The sequence below is a fragment of the Paecilomyces variotii genome, assembly GCF_004022145.1.
Source record: "Paecilomyces variotii strain CBS 101075 chromosome Unknown C8Q69scaffold_2, whole genome shotgun sequence".
Classification (NCBI taxonomy): domain Eukaryota; kingdom Fungi; phylum Ascomycota; class Eurotiomycetes; order Eurotiales; family Thermoascaceae; genus Paecilomyces; species Paecilomyces variotii.
The window spans coordinates 2987240-3002944 of record NW_021167141.1 but is presented as its reverse complement, the minus strand read 5'-3'; the positions used below and the strand labels follow the sequence as shown (position 1 = coordinate 3002944).

Genomic DNA, 15705 nt, shown 5'->3' with positions numbered 1-15705 from the left:
AACCTTGCGCTGTCTCCGGGGAAGATGCCATGGTTCCTCGTGGCTTCAGGCCCGTCTTGGATAAAGACTACTGGCATAGATGGAAAAGGGAGATGAGAAGTATTTGGAAATGGACATCGTTAATGAAGTTCTCTCCTGTGCACTATCTCTATTTGGTCTATCCTCAACTTGACATTTGAGGAGATTCTATCATATCATTCACTCAATATTTGTTCTCTGCGTCTTCAGTTATCACGACTTGGATATACTACATCTCATTATCTTCTCCAGGGTGACTACTCCTAGTAATACGCTATCTTGGAGTTTCTGTCCATCATGCCTCCAAAATATATGGGCCTTTCGGGACGGCCCTTGTCCCTCATGGTGTCATGTATAGCTACAACAGGATTCATGTTATTCGGTTATGACCGTAAGTACTTTTGATAGGGTTGACTAAAAAAAAAAAAAAAAGGAAGCCAACTGACCTTGCTTAGAGGGTGTCATGTCGGGGATTATCACGGCGCCCGCATTCGCAGCAGTCCTCCAGGAGACCAAAGGTAACTCAACCATGCAAGGTTTTGTGACTGCAATTTTCGAGATTGGTAAGTTGGGTTCATACAACAAGTATTTGAATTGGTTTCTAAGCTATCGTAGGATGTCTTGTTGGTGCAGCTTTCATCATCTGGGCTGGAGACAGTCTGGGACGACGCAAAGCCATCATCCTTGGGGCTATCACCATGATGATCGGTGTGATTCTTCAAGTGGTAGTTTACCCAGGAAATCAGCCGCTCGCACAGTTCGTCATTGGGAGAATTGTAACGGGTGTAGGAAATGGCATCAACACTTCTACCATTCCAACCTATCAGGCTGAGTGTTCCAAATCCAGCAATCGAGGCCTGTTGATCTGTATCGAAGGAGGCGTCGTTGCCATTGGCACCATGGTTGCCTATTGGATCGACTATGGTGCCTCGTACGGACCAGATGATCTTGTCTGGAGATTCCCTATTGCGTTCCAATGCTTCTTCTGTATTTCCATCACAGTGGGCATGTACTTCCTCCCTGACAGCCCCCGATGGTTGTTTCTGAGAGGAAAATATGACGAAGGCGAGCGAGTTATCGCTGCCCTTGGCGGCGTGGAGCCTTCAGATAAGTTGGTGCAGGTCGAGAAAGCGACAATTCTGGACTCTCTTAGAGCGTACGTACCACCATTTAGTTCTCGTCTAAGATATTCAGATCCACTGACAGTTTCTTCTGATATAGTTCGGGTGTTGGTGGCAAGTCAACTCCGCTCTCAGCTGTGTTCACAAGCGGAAAGACTCAACATTTGCGCCGTATGCTTCTGGGTGCCTCTGGACAATTCATGCAGCAGGTCGGTGGATGCAATGCAGTGATCTATTACTTCCCGATTCTGTTTGAAGAATCTATCGGCGAGAACCACAATATGGCTCTTCTCATGGGCGGAATTAACATGATTGTGTACTCCATCTTCGCCACCACTTCGTGGTTCCTTATCGAGCGTGTCGGTCGCCGCAAGTTGTTCCTCATTGGCGCCGCAGGCCAGTCCCTGTCTATGGTTATCACGTTCGCTTGCTTGGTCAACGATACGACAGGCAATGCAAAGGGTGCTGCAGTTGGCCTGTTTACCTTCATCGCTTTCTTCGGTGCTACCTGGTTGTCTCTGCCGTGGCTTTACCCGGCTGAGATCTCTCCCATTAAGACTCGTGCAAAGGCCAATGCTCTATCTACCTGCACCAATTGGCTCTGGAATTTTATCATAGTCATGGTCACGCCCGTCATGATTTCCAACATCGGCTGGGGAACCTACCTGTTCTTCGCTTGCATGAACGCCCTCTTCATTCCAGTAATCTACTTCTTCTACCCGGAGACTGCGGGACGCAGCTTGGAAGAGATCGATATTGTCTTCGCGAAGGGCTGGACAGACGGCAAGGGACACGTCCGTGCTGCGAAAGACCTTCCTCACCTGACAACTGAAGAGGTCGAACAGATGGCCGTTCAGTATGGATTCGTCGCCGGTCAAAAACAAGCTGAAAATTCCAAGGATGGTGAAGCATATGGAGCTTCAACGGAGGTTGAGTTGCAGTCGACTGGCTCCCACTAGTCTTCGACTCTCATCATGAACGCTTCGCTTCTCCCCTAGTATATTGGGCGCCTCTTCTTAGGCTTCCAATTGTTGATTATATGGTTTCCGTTCGAGAGACCTTTTCACGATTCGCACCCCGCCCCTCAAATATGCCAGGACTTCCGATTATGAATATTGACGGTTCAGACGCACTGGAACCCAGAGATTGATGGCAGTAGCGCCCGCTTCATGTCTTGCTATACACATATAAGCTAAGGTCGGATCCTAGAGCTGCTATATAGAGTCATTCATAGGAAATAGACTGTTACCTAGCTCTATTAATGTGAAAGTAACTTTGAGAAGCTGTGGTCCGAGGAGATACTTCCATTATTTGATGTTCCATGGTTGTATAGCTCTATAGCGTCTGTCTGAACGTAGCAATCGGCATCTAGATATGCCTTGTCTGTTCACAGCTGGGCACAGCGATAGGTATAATTCCATCTTCATTGTGATTATCCCCTTTGCCTAACACGTCAACATGTTAAGGAAACAACGACTAAGCACAACGACTAAGCACATCACCATAACGATGAGGGTTGCGCCCCGGTCTTGTCTGTCGCTCCTTTCACATCACACGAAAAAAAATCCCATCCTCATTTTTTCTCCCTGCCTCCCTCTCTACCACTCATCCACTTATCTTTCTATCCCTATCTATCAACCTCATGTCTAAAAGCATGATTGACACATTCATAATCGTTGAGATTGTCTTGGCATTCTTACTCGCTTGCTTCTTCACGGTCTACTTCCTCCGTCTCCTCTTTCAGCGAGACCAGACCGTCCGTTCTGAAGGCGCAGACCCAGGCCTGGTAGAGCTCCAGTCGCCCGTGGTTCAGCGTCCGGAGGATCCAGTTCAAGTCTGATACTGGACCGGAAAGCTTGTTTTCAGCCACGATTATCTCACCTCCTCGTCCGGTGGGATCTCACTCGATTTTGGGAACCATTCATTCAGTCTGTGTTTCTCGTTTCGAAAAGAAAAAAAAGGAAAAGTAAAAAAGATAGAAGAATACCTACCTAGGTGTCTAAACTACTGAGGTCAGTGAATTATGTGTTTTGACGTCATCTTTCCTTTTTTCCATGGTTGTTTAGTTGTTTAAGTTTTGGTTCTTCGGCTCATGACGGATAAGGTATATCAAAGTTTCTCCCAGCAAGGCGGTTGGGGTTCTACGGTTCCTTTGTCCTTCGTGGACTAGTATAGGGAAAGAAAAGAAAAAAAAGGTGGAGGAGAAGGAGGGCGCCTGGTTACTTAGTCGGATTACTGATCGGGCCTGTTTGGTCTAGTTCGTTTCTAACTATTACGCGCGCTTTTTTTGCTGGAGAGAGAGAGTATTTCTTGACGAAGGTGATTCACGAAAAGAACAAAAAAACAGAAAGACACAAAATGCGAGTTCGTCTTGGGAGGGAGTCCGATCATACTTCGAAATCGATTTCCTATTCAGCTCTCGAGATGTCGGACAGAAGCAAGATGCGGGTACCCGAGCCTGTCCGAATTGGATTGGGGTTATTTGTAGCCCTCATTGCAGTGCTGACTATCTTGGGCACATTCGTATACTCCATGAAATCCTTGATGGAAGATTGTGGAGAGCTGTCTTGCATTAAAATAGACGGGAAGTTCATGTCAAAGTTTGAATACCAGCACAAGGAAGCCTTACGAAGAGAAAGGTATGTTCTTATCTACGGCTGATTGGGCAATTGCCTATCATCGGCCTATTCGCTATGCATCTTTACTTTTGAGACTATGAGATGTGTCAGCTTTTCTGTCGTTATGATTCTATGATATGATACTGATCGTCGAGTCCAAGCAGACTCTGTGGTCCTGTGACTGTCTCTGGCGGAGATTCAAACCAAAATCATGCACTCAATGCTGAAGGCCTCCCTGACACAAAGGGTAATCTGCAATCCACGGTCGGTGCGGGAAAGGGAAATGATGAGACGGTACGCGGAAAAGTCGCTAAACCTCGCGTTTGGAATACACAGTACGTGCTCCAGGTATATCTCTGCGAACCAAATCAAGGCTAATTTAATGATGTAGTGGCCCTGGGTGGGATCTTCACGTACAGTTGACTTCTTGGTAAGTAGTTTTCACGGCGCCTTGAATATCGCCAGGCTATTATCATTAACATGTATACCAGGCCTGCCGAGCGCACTGTTTCGAACCTTGACTGGGCCATGAGATGGGAAAAGGCGACAAAATGCCTCTCTGTCCAAGAAGCGGATAATCCGGATATGTTTGAAATGGACGAAATCGCTCTCCAAGCCTTTTGGGAGAGAGTCTTTGCCTGCTATCTGCCCTATGCTCATGGTGGATGATACATACCTTTACTCCGGCGTATTTCAGGAAAACGCTTGGATTTTTGCTCGACTGGCTGATGCCCTGGAGTTTATTGCTGGGGATGATAATGTTGAGGGAGACTTTCTGGTAGTGGGTTAGTTGCTTTTTTTTCTTTTTTTTTTCCCCCAGGCCCATGATGGAGTAGGATAAGTGGGAAATTGGGAATACCCCCATGCTTTATGTAGCTTTTAAGTGCAGCATATCCGATAGCTCACTGGTAATAAAATTGTGATAGCTTTTTGTCTTTTAGATAATATCATCTACTTTAGCTATTGTAGCCTTCTATTCTTTCTTGATACCATACCATACATGAACTTCTACCCTCTCCTTTCCTTTGGTGATGTCACTAGAACCGATCCGCTAGTTAGGTAGGTAGTGGGGCCCTACTTAATTTCGACCTACTCGACCCCGATAAGATATTGGATCTATTTCGATATACATTAGATATATCGCTCAAGGATTATTGATCTGCTTTCTGTTTTAAATTAGTATCTTTCCTATTTATAACAAATTGTCACTTCCTGTTGCATTTGCATTCTCGTGAAGCTCAAGCGCATTCTGCAAGGATAAAACGACCATTCACGAGCTCAAGCGATCTCGGACCTCGGACTTCTTAGCGCAGCCATGGCCATGGCCATGGCCATCTGATTGTCGCATCGTATCTGTCAAACGACTAAGTTAACTAGACAGATAGTTGATACTCCACAAGACCTTTCTAGAGTACGAGAAATCAACAACGATAATGCAAGCTCTCACCATCAATGCCCTACCAGAGGAAGTACTCTCTTATATCCTACAGCACGTCAGGCAGAGTTCATCTCCCGCATCGTTCGTATCCTGTCTCGTATGCTGCAGAACTTGGCACGAAGTCGCTCTCCGCGAACATTATCGGGATATCGTCCTTGGTGTTTCGGGTTTGGGGCTCTTCCTGGAGAAGTTTCCTCGTGAAAAGGGCCATTTGGTCAAGTCACTCACGATAACGATTGATCCTTCTGATTTCTCCAAGGATTTGGAACAGGCGGAGAACTATGAGGAAGTGGTCTTCCATAATCAGAATGGACTGGGCAATGTCGGAGCGGTCTGGAGCCATATGCAATGTCTCCCGGGTGTTATTCGAACGATGTCTCAATTGTCGACTTTCTCGTTCGTTGTAGGACATGGAGATGCACGTGGCTTTTGGCTGTCGAGACCGCTTCTTGGTGTCGTGATCAAAGCACTTCCTGAAACGTGTGTCTATTTAGAAATAGATACGGGAGGGTGCGATCAGGATGGTCCGGGGTCGTCGCATCTTTGTGAAATCCTTGCTGGGGTTATTCCACGGTTACATCATCTTCGATTACGACTTCGTAGAATGTGTCCTGCGTTATTCGGGGCGGATATGCCAGAGTCGGGGTCGGGTTCAGATTCTGATTCCAGTTCTGATTCCGATAGTGGGTCAGCAGAGGAAGAAGGGAAGAAGAAGAGTTTGGTGCAATCTGAACCGCCATCACAATACCCCTTTTTGGAGACAGCAATGATAAACTGCTGTTCGGACAGCTACGTATGCACGACATTCATGGGCAAAAGATACGGTTGGACGGATTACTACATCAACCGTCCTGAAGCGAGAACGTTGATCGCCGAGTATCTGGGTCAATTGGACCATTCGTCCAGTTTCCCCCATATAAAGCGGCTGTGGTTGCTTGATCTTCAACGGGAAGATTCTCGATGTCGATCGATGTACTCTGCATACAATCGACGGGATATCATCAGGAATAAAACGTGGACGATCCCGTACCATCCGGTGAAAGGCCATGATGATGGCTCGTTGCTATATCTAATACGAACACCGGATAACACAGAGGTCCTGGCTAAGAAATGGGTCATTGAGTCTCTTGCAGAAGGGGAGACGTGGAAGGAGACCCTCGCGGGGGCAAAAGTCCCGTCAGCCCTACTTATCGGGCAAGATGATCCAGCCTTCGAAGGACGGGTTGAGAAACCCCTTCCTACAATGTCTGTTGCTGCATATCGATCACGGACTCCGCACAGCACGTGCTGTCTGTGGCATAATGAAGAGAAAACAGGGACACGACTCTTGTCCGCAATTGAAAGTGATGGCGTCATCGAGAAACATCAGGTCGTAGAGTTGACTCCGCCAGGATGGAGACGACAGGTCTATGATGCTTTTTCGTCGAGTCTTGAAAGGGACGGTCTTTTCCTGACGCCGTTACAGTGAAGTCTGGTCATTAACCCCTCTTCTTCATGTAAATATTGAATGGCGATTTTGAATAGCTCGATAGCAATGGTGCATAGGTGTATCTCAAGCCTTGTTACTGTTATCAGTGTGTAGCATGATAAGTAAGAACATATCTTCAGTGGAATAGTTCTGTTTGTGTCCAAGAATATGGTAATGGAAACTTGGAATTCCGTAATGGGGAGTCGAAGCGCCAAGAGACGTCTGGAGACCGCATGGTTATCACTATTCACATGGAGGACGGAAAATATTCTTTCATTGACTCGATCATTCATCTAGAGACCATGGGGGGGTCTCCGCCAACATGCATGGCGGCAGTGACGATAATTCTTGGTGAAGAAAGAATCGAAGGGGTATCTAGATAGGTAATCTTAGCATTCATCTCCAATAGACTAGGTAGTTAGCGGCAATTATGTGGATAGTCAACCGCTTGTGGCGCAGAAAGAATGCGCGGAGAATCGCTTCTGAAGAGCTCTGCGAGCCTCAATTGAAGGACAGTGAGATCTTCAGGGAATAACAATAGGAGCCATTATTGATGTCAAGCTTCTTTGCCTAACTAAGGGCTTCAGTCGGAGGTATTCGAGTGGCCCACAGGACTAGCTAGTGTATCTCTCTAGCCATAACTTGGGGAGATTAACTGCTTGGAGATCCACGCGGGCGTTTCATCCAGCTATTTCGGGCGACGGCATTACGCACGTGATCTCCACTTGTGGGGATGGCCGTCAACAGCCTCAATGCACGTGACGGGATCTGTTAGCGACACCTAAGCAACGACAACCAGAGGGCCTCCTGAGCTTCACTTCCGCGTCTCAATTCGCAAACCAAACCGCTACCATTCCCCCTCACTTTTTTCCTTCTCCTTCCCTCCTTCCGGTTTGCATTGCTTTCTTGCATTTTTCTTCTTCTCCTCCGGTCAGGGCAAAGTTGATTCGTACGGCGTTTCGTTGGGTGGATGAGGTCGTGTTGCGGCCTTCGTAAATATGGCTCCTCTTCCCATCAAGTTCACGGAGCTGCTCCAGGTACGTCTTACCTGCTGCGATGCAATCGCTTGTTATGCCGCAAGATACTAACTTGTTGTTTCTGATATTTAGTTGACGAGCGCTGATATTGCGGTACGTTCCAATCCATATTGTGCCTAGCTCCCCAGCCGCTGCCAACTTGTGCGACGACATCGATTGCGCGTTGCGGAGAGGGATATTCTGCGGATAACTTGCTGACGCTGCTGCTCTGAACTAGCCGGCATCGATTGGTTTCAATTCTTGTGTGAGTAATGCTCAGATCTGGGTCTGTTCTTTGAGCCCTGGCTAATCCGCCTGCCTAAAAAAAATAGACTCTAGAGTCGGATCACTTCGTTTGCGTCCGACAAAAGCTCAATGAAGCGGACAAGCCACAAGTCATCATCATTAATCTCAAGAACAACAATGAGATCATTCGCCGCCCCATCAATGCAGACAGTGCCATCATGCACTGGAACAGAAACATCATCGCCCTGAGGCAGGCACGAACAATTCAGACCTTCGATCTGACGGCAAAGCAGAAGTTGAAGTCTGCTGCAATGAACGAGGATATCGTATACTGGAAGTGGATCAGTGAATCGAGCATTGGTCTCGTCACGGATAACTCCGTCTACCATTGGGATGTCTTCGACCCTACGCAGGGCAACCCCGTAAAGATCTTCGAGCGACTTCCAAATCTGAATGTACGCTTCATCTAAGGCTGTGATAAACCCTTGTGCTAATGCTAATGCTGGACAGGGATGCCAAATCATTAACTACCGCGTCAATGACGACGAGAAATGGATGGTTGTCGTTGGAATTAGCCAGCAGCAGGGACGTGTTGTCGGCTCGATGCAGCTGTTCTCTCGGGAGCGCGGGATATCCCAATTCATCGAAGGTCATGCTGCCGCGTTCGCAACGATTAACGTCGAAGGGTCTCCTCTTCCTCACAAGCTCTTTACCTTTGCCGTCCGCACTCCCACCGGTGCGAAGCTGCAGATCGCCGAGATTGATCACCAAGAGCCAAACCCCAGGTTCCAGAAGAAGGCTGTGGAGGTCTTCTTCCCTACGGAGGCGGTCAACGACTTCCCTGTTGCTATGCAGGTGTCGAGGAAGTACGATATCGTATACCTCGTCACCAAGTACGGTTTCATTCATCTCTACGACCTCGAGACCGGCACATGTATTTTCATGAACCGCATATCCAGTGAGACCATCTTCACAACCGCCCCAGACTCCGACTCTGCTGGTCTTGTCGGTGTCAACCGTAAGGGTCAGGTGCTGTCTGTCAGCGTCGACGAGAACACGATCATCCCGTACCTCATGGAGAACCCTGCCATGTCCGGGCTCGCCGTCAAGCTTGCGTCGAAGGCTGGCCTCCCGGGAGCTGATCATCTCTACCAGCAGCAGTTCGACAACCTTCTTGCCCAGGGTAACTACTCTGAAGCGGCTAAGATCGCAGCAAACTCTCCGCGTGGGTTTCTCAGAACTCCGGAGACCATCAACCGCTTCAAGAACGCTCCGCAAACCGGTCAGATGTCGGTTATCCTACAATATTTCGGAATGCTCCTGGACAAGGGTTCATTGAACAAGTATGAAAGTTTGGAGCTTGTACGCCCCGTGCTGTTGCAGAACCGCAAGCATCTACTGGAGAAGTGGATGCGCGAGAACAAGCTGGAGGCCTCTGAAGAGCTTGGAGATATTGTTCGCCCTCATGACATGAACCTCGCCCTCCAGATCTACCTCCAGGCCAATGTCCCTCACAAGGTTGTCGCCGGATTCGCCGAGACCGGCCAGTTTGACAAGATCCTTGCGTATTCGAAGCAGGTTGGATACCAGCCCGATTACACCCAGCTTCTGCAGCACATTGTGCGTGTCAACCCCGAGAAGGGCGCGGAATTTGCTGCTCAGCTAGCAAATGAAGAGACAGGCGCTCTCGTCGACCTGGACCGTGTCGTGGACGTCTTCCTTTCTCAAAACATGATCCAGCAAGCTACCTCCTTCCTCCTAGATGCCCTAAAGGATAACAAGCCTGAGCACGGTCACTTGCAGACTCGTCTGCTCGAGATGAACCTTGTCAACGCTCCGCAGGTCGCTGATGCCATTCTCGGAAATGAGATCTTCACGTACTACGACAAGGCCAGAATTGCGCAACTCTGCGAGGCCGCCGGGCTCTACCAGCGTGCCCTGGAGAACACTGATGACCCCGCTGTCATTAAGCGCATCATTGTTCATACCGACAAGCTCAACCCGGAGTGGCTGATGAACTACTTCGGTCGCCTTTCGGTCGAGCAGTCGCTTGACTGCTTGAACGAGATGCTCCAAGCAAACATCCGCCTCAACCTGCAGGCTGTCGTTCAGATCGCAACGAAGTTCTCTGACCTTCTGGGCCCGAACCGTCTCATCGATCTGTTCGAGAAGTACCGCACTGCTGAGGGTCTGTACTACTACCTCGGCAGCATTGTCAATCTTAGCGAGGACCCCGAGGTCCACTTCAAGTACATTGAAGCCGCTACGGCTATGGGACAGATCACCGAGGTGGAGCGTATCTGCCGTGAGAGCAACTACTACAACCCCGAGAAGGTCAAGAACTTCCTGAAGGAGGCCAAGCTCACTGAGCAGCTGCCGTTGATCATCGTCTGCGACCGTTTCAACTTCATTCATGACTTGGTGTTGTATCTGTACCAGAACCAGCAGTTCAAGTCGATCGAAGTTTATGTGCAGCGTGTCAACCCGTCTCGCACTCCCGCTGTCGTTGGAGGTCTCCTGGATGTTGACTGCGATGAGAGCATCATCAAGAACCTTCTCTCAACTGTCGATCCTGCTTCGATTCCCATCGACGATCTTGTCAACGAGGTCGAAAGCCGCAACAGGCTCAAGCTTCTTTTGCCCTTCCTTGAGGCTACCCTGGCCACAGGTAACCAGCAGCAGGCCGTCTACAATGCTCTCGCCAAGATCTACATTGATAGCAACAACAACCCCGAGAGGTTCTTGAAGGAGAACGACATGTACGACACGTTGACCGTCGGAAAGTACTGTGAGAAGCGTGACCCCAATCTCGCATACATTGCCTACAGGAAAGGTCAGAATGACCTGGAGCTTATCAACATCACCAACGAGAACTCCATGTACAGAGCCCAGGCTCGCTACCTGCTGGAGCGCGCCGATCCTGAGATCTGGGCCTTCGTTCTGAACGACAACAACATCCACCGACGATCAGTCGTGGATCAGGTCATTGCCACTGCTGTTCCCGAGTCGACCGAGCCTGACAAGGTGTCCGTCGCCGTCAAGTCTTTCCTGGACGCTGATCTTCCCGCGGAGCTGATCGAACTGCTCGAGAAGATCATCTTGGAGCCTTCTCCTTTCAGTGACAACAGCAGTTTGCAGAACCTGCTCATGCTGACCGCTGCCAAGGCGGACAAGGGACGTCTGATGGACTACATCCACCAGCTCAATGAATTCAGCGCAGATGAGATTGCGCAAATGTGCATTTCAGTCGGTCTTTATGAGGAGGCGTTTGAGATCTACAAGAAGGTCGACAACCACCTCGCTGCCACCAATGTCCTCGTCGAGAACATTGTCAGCATCGACCGCGCTCAGGAATACGCCGAACGTGTCGAGCTGCCAGAGGTTTGGAGCAAGGTTGCAAAGGCGCAGCTTGATGGTCTCCGTGTGTCTGATGCTATCGAGTCGTATATCCGTGCGGGCGATCCCTCCAACTACAACGAGGTCATCGAGACGGCTACCCATGCTGGCAAGGATGAAGAACTCGTCAAGTTCCTCAAGATGGCTCGGAAGACTCTGCGTGAGCCTGCTATTGACACTGCTCTCGCCTTCTGCTACGCCCGTCTGGACCAACTGGCGGAGCTTGAGGACTTCCTTCGTTCTACCAATGTCGCTGATGTCGAAGCCTCTGGTGACAAGGCATACGCGGAAGGTTACCACGAGGCTGCCAAGATCTTCTACAGCAGCATCTCGAACTGGGCCAAGCTCGCCACCACTCTCGTGCACCTCGGTGACTACCAGGCAGCCGTCGAATCCGCTCGTAAGGCCAACAGCGTCAAGGTCTGGAAGGAAGTCAACTCTGCCTGTATCGAGAAGAAGGAATTCCGCCTGGCACAGATTTGCGGTCTGAACCTTATCGTGCACGCAGAGGAGCTTCAGGATCTGGTCCGCCAGTACGAGCGCAATGGCTACTTTGACGAACTCATCTCCGTCCTGGAAGCTGGTCTTGGTCTCGAGAGAGCGCACATGGGTATGTTCACCGAACTTGGTATTGCTCTGTCGAAGTACCACCCCGAGCGGGTCATGGAGCACCTCAAGATCTTCTGGTCTCGTATCAACATCCCCAAGATGATCAAGGCCTGCGAGGAAGCCAATCTGTGGCCAGAACTCGTCTTCCTGTACTGCCACTACGATGAGTGGGATAACGCCGCTCTGGCGATGATGGAGCGGGCGGTTGACGCCTGGGAGCACCACTCTTTCAAGGACATTATCGTCAAGGTTGCTAACCTTGAGATCTACTACCGAGCGCTCAACTTCTACCTTCAGGAGCAGCCTCTTCTGCTCACGGATCTCCTGCAGGTCCTGACTCCCCGCATTGATGTTAACCGTGTTGTCCGAATCTTCCAGGCTTCGGATAACATCCCGTTGATCAAGCCCTTCCTGCTTAGCGTGCAGAGCCAGAACAAGCGGGCCGTCAACGATGCGATCAACGATCTGTTGATCGAAGAGGAAGACTACAAGACGCTGCGCGACTCTGTCGAGAATTACGATAACTACGACCCCGTCGATCTCGCCCAGCGCCTTGAGAAGCACGACCTGGTGTTCTTCCGCCAGATTGCGGCCAACATCTACCGCAAGAACAAGCGCTGGGAGAAGTCGATCGCCTTGTCCAAGCAAGACAGGCTGTTCAAGGATGCTATTGAAACCGCCGCCATGTCCGGCAAGTCGGAGGTTGTGGAAGACCTTCTGCGATACGTAAGACTCCCTTCTTTTTCCTTGTTCTCTGTGATGTCTGACGTTGCTAACTGGTTTGTATAGTTCGTCGACATTGGAAGCCGCGAATGCTACGTTGGAATGCTTTACGCTTGCTACGACCTCATCCGTCCCGACGTCATCATGGAAATCTCGTGGCGCCACGGCCTGCATGACTTCACGATGCCCTACATGATCAACTTCCTCAGCGAGCAGACCCGCGCCATTGAGCTGCTCAAGAAGGACAATGAGGAGCGCAAGGCGAGGGAAGTGACGCAGAAGAAGGAAGAGGACAACACGCCAATCCTGGGTGGTAGTCGTCTGATGCTGACTCAGGGGCCGGCAGCGGCGCCCAGCCCGGTGCCATTTGCCAACGGTATCACGCCGCAGGCGACCGGGTTCCGCGCCTTCTAGATGGGCAGTTCTGACGATGTATGTAAAATAGACACGGACGGTCGGCGGGGATGGGCGGATTCTGGTGAGGGCTCTCTCTTTTGAGGACTGACCGGGGTTTCGAGGCCTGGCTTCATGTGTAATGTGGAGGATCGCCTTGTGGTGAAGTTCAGCCTGGGCGGTAATGATGGCGGAGCCGACCACATTCTAGGCCTTTCCTCTTACTCTTCTTGCGGTTGTTTTTTATTTTTTTCCCCTGTGATGGTGTATTTGATATGCTGCCATTTGCTTACGTGTTCTTATTCCCATGGTTTTTCTCCCGTAGCCGCAAGCATCTACATTTCCGGTAATGGTATTAACTATCATCTCTTCCTGTTTCCTTGTTCGAGCAACGGTGGTAGAACACGGTGTCACTTCTGTAGGGACTGTAAAGTAGTGTGAATTGGCGGAGTTGGCGGCTAAGTGAAGTTGCGACAATAGCTGAGAGTACCACCGATTGTGTTATATTGACGGCGATGTATGTACCTGCTGGGAGTCTGGGACAAGGGCTAAGCGCAACATAAGTTAGCGGAGGGGCTAGATGAGACAGTAGCCAAAATGGACAGTATGAAAGGAGCCAAAGTGATGATCAGATCATCAGGATCTGCGAAGTCGAGCGAGAAAGTTTGAGCCAAGAAAAAAAAAAGAGACGGGAGCAAAAAGGAAATGCTCACACGCGGATTCGAACCGCGGACCTCATGATTACTAGTCATGCGCTCTACCAACTGAGCCATGCGAGCTGTTTTGTTGATGTAAGCTGCATCTGAGTGACTTAACTGCCAACTAGTCAATCAACTAACTGTTAATGTTAATCTGAAGACTGAGACGGGACAATTTAACCATGGTCGATCTCGGGAAAATCTTCCGAATAGTGGTTGCGGACAGGATATTATTATTCACTTGTGGATTCGCTGTATTATTATTGACGCGATCAAGTCCCAGTTAAGGTTACTAGCGCCTGTCTCGACTCTCGACGTCCGACCTTGACTGTTGTCCTTTTTTTTTTTACTGTTCCACTGGTTTCCCTTACCAGCATCCTAACAGCCTCGCTTCGTGGCTTCCAAGACTCGTCATATCTGGAGTCCAAGACTCCGAGGGGGGCCAGGCCAAGAGAAGAGCCCTTCTGCTCCCGCGCAAGACGGGATGGCCATCGCGGAGAACGATGCATTTGGTCCGTTAACTACATAATTAGTTGATTTTATCTGGCCCTTCCTCGAGTACCTACGTACTACCAAGATGACACCCCCCGGACGGAATTCCCAGACCTGCACGTATGGTAGACTTGACCCATCTACTCCGTAGTCCGTACATACTCGAACAGTAGTCTGTTAGTATTCGGTGGGTATTTCCTCTTTTTCCTTCCCCCACCAAACTGGCGGTGATGATAAGGGAGTGGATGAGACAGAAGGAAAAATTGCCTACTCGAGACTAAAGCACCGCGCATCTGCAACGACGAAACGACTCTAGTTCACTTTTCTAGACGCAAGTGTACTCGAGATAGCCCGAGCACCCGAGGTACGCGGGGGAGCGACGCGTTATTATTGTTGCACCTTGGGGAGAGGATTCTCGTTCTCGTTCTCGTTCTCGGTTTGCGACGGGCCAAGTCGGAAGCACAGGCATGAGTCCATGAGGGGAAACGAGGAAAGGAGTGCCATGCGGAGAAGGAAAAGAAAATCGGACGGAAGACGATGGGGGGGTTGGACGGAAGTATGTATATAATAAAGTAGTGAGATAGGTTTAACTAGATTATTGGATTGGAGCGGTAGCTACTCTATAATAGAGTATATATATATCTATAGATACATATATCTATATCATCCCCTATCATACTCTATTTTTGTTTAACTGTGCTGTCCTCGTCTTATCCTGGATTGGTTCTGGGGCCCTGCACAAATCATCGACGAGTGCTTATCAATAATATATATTATATATATTATTATTATATCTACTAAATAACTCTCCTCTCTCCCTTTGTTTCCTTTTCGGGAGTCCGTGGGGTTGTGTGTGTCGTCACCGCATCCGGCTGTCCGGCCCGACGAAGACGATAAAGAGAGGTGCAGCTGTTGACAGTTCGACGAGGATAATAATTATCATTATTATTATCATTCATTCATTCAATAATAATTAACGACTCAACTAAACGAACAACCAAGCAACTAGTCAACTTCTTCCTTGCCCGTCGTCGGATTCCGGTCGGCGACTTCTCGCACTTCTCGGTGTCCCAGACGGTGTGCCGGTGAAGTTGACGGAGCTGGTAATTGGATTACCGATTGTTGGCACGATCTCTGGCAGTCCCGCTGGTATTTTTGGTTCGGCTTCCCCGTCTTTTTGATAAATTACGGTACATCCCGTATCGGCCATACAACATCCTGCTTTCCCCCACCTGCTTTCCGCTGCTGAGCTTCATTAACCGTTCGTGTTCGATACACCATTGCCCCTCTCTCTCTCTACCATCTCCACTCCCACAGCTGTCTACAAAGTACAAACTGCAGTTTAGTTCCTTTTTTTTCCCTTGGGCAATCTTCTATTTCTGCTTCAGCTTCAGCGGACGGCGTCCTGTGCTGCGTGCAGTTGGTTCCGGAGCCGGTTTCTGCCCCGCCGCAACCGTCTCCGCGTTGTA

The 15705-nt window shown here is 49.5% G+C and overlaps 4 protein-coding genes and 1 non-coding gene across 5 annotated transcripts; 4 read left to right on the top strand and 1 right to left on the bottom strand.

Moving 5' to 3' along the window:
* Positions 1-214: 214 nt before the first annotated feature.
* On the top strand, positions 215-2439 carry C8Q69DRAFT_429025 (putative sugar transporter). Its single transcript, XM_028628465.1, has 4 exons — positions 215-409; positions 474-581; positions 634-1174; positions 1240-2439. Exons 1-4 carry the CDS (start codon positions 316-318, stop codon positions 2096-2098), a joined length of 1602 nt encoding a protein of 533 aa, XP_028487909.1. The 5' UTR covers positions 215-315; the 3' UTR covers positions 2099-2439.
* A 637-nt stretch (positions 2440-3076) lies between these two features.
* On the top strand, positions 3077-4699 carry C8Q69DRAFT_458264 (hypothetical protein). Its single transcript, XM_028629976.1, has 5 exons — positions 3077-3151; positions 3244-3778; positions 3922-4092; positions 4149-4187; positions 4249-4699. The coding sequence occupies exons 2-5, from the start codon at positions 3498-3500 to the stop codon at positions 4424-4426; spliced, it is 669 nt and encodes a 222-aa protein (XP_028487908.1). The 5' UTR covers positions 3077-3151; positions 3244-3497; the 3' UTR covers positions 4427-4699.
* An 84-nt stretch (positions 4700-4783) lies between these two features.
* On the top strand, positions 4784-6820 carry C8Q69DRAFT_458262 (hypothetical protein). The gene is made up of 2 exons (XM_028629975.1): positions 4784-6740; positions 6798-6820. Exon 1 carries the CDS (start codon positions 5191-5193, stop codon positions 6661-6663), a length of 1473 nt encoding a protein of 490 aa, XP_028487907.1. The 5' UTR covers positions 4784-5190; the 3' UTR covers positions 6664-6740; positions 6798-6820.
* A 665-nt stretch (positions 6821-7485) lies between these two features.
* Positions 7486-13331, top strand: C8Q69DRAFT_164785 (clathrin heavy chain). Its single transcript, XM_028625710.1, has 6 exons — positions 7486-7700; positions 7773-7793; positions 7918-7944; positions 8012-8380; positions 8436-12656; positions 12720-13331. Exons 1-6 carry the CDS (start codon positions 7662-7664, stop codon positions 13065-13067), a joined length of 5025 nt encoding a protein of 1674 aa, XP_028487906.1. The 5' UTR covers positions 7486-7661; the 3' UTR covers positions 13068-13331.
* A 421-nt stretch (positions 13332-13752) lies between these two features.
* C8Q69DRAFT_t33 lies at positions 13753-13825 on the bottom strand. The gene has a single exon. It is a non-coding gene; the product is annotated as a tRNA-Thr (tRNA).
* Positions 13826-15705: the final 1880 nt, after the last annotated feature.

Excerpts from the sequence above, each read along its gene's own strand:
- C8Q69DRAFT_429025 (XM_028628465.1), top strand. The coding sequence starts at position 316 with ATGCCTCCAAAATATATGGGCCTTTCGGGACGGCCCTTGTCCCTCATG. Across the intron at positions 582-633 it reads GACTGCAATTTTCGAGATTG|GATGTCTTGTTGGTGCAGCT; the intron begins GTAAGTTGGGTT and ends AAGCTATCGTAG. Across the intron at positions 1,175-1,239 it reads ATTCTGGACTCTCTTAGAGC|TTCGGGTGTTGGTGGCAAGT; the intron begins GTACGTACCACC and ends CTTCTGATATAG.
- C8Q69DRAFT_164785 (XM_028625710.1), top strand. The coding sequence starts at position 7,662 with ATGGCTCCTCTTCCCATCAAGTTCACGGAGCTGCTCCAG. Across the intron at positions 7,701-7,772 it reads AGTTCACGGAGCTGCTCCAG|TTGACGAGCGCTGATATTGC; the intron begins GTACGTCTTACC and ends TCTGATATTTAG. Across the intron at positions 7,945-8,011 it reads CGATTGGTTTCAATTCTTGT|ACTCTAGAGTCGGATCACTT; the intron begins GTGAGTAATGCT and ends TAAAAAAAATAG.
- C8Q69DRAFT_458262 (XM_028629975.1), top strand. The coding sequence starts at position 5,191 with ATGCAAGCTCTCACCATCAATGCCCTACCAGAGGAAGTACTCTCTTAT.
- C8Q69DRAFT_458264 (XM_028629976.1), top strand. The coding sequence starts at position 3,498 with ATGCGAGTTCGTCTTGGGAGGGAGTCCGATCATACTTCGAAATCGATT. Across the intron at positions 3,779-3,921 it reads GAAGCCTTACGAAGAGAAAG|ACTCTGTGGTCCTGTGACTG; the intron begins GTATGTTCTTAT and ends GAGTCCAAGCAG. Across the intron at positions 4,188-4,248 it reads CACGTACAGTTGACTTCTTG|GCCTGCCGAGCGCACTGTTT; the intron begins GTAAGTAGTTTT and ends CATGTATACCAG.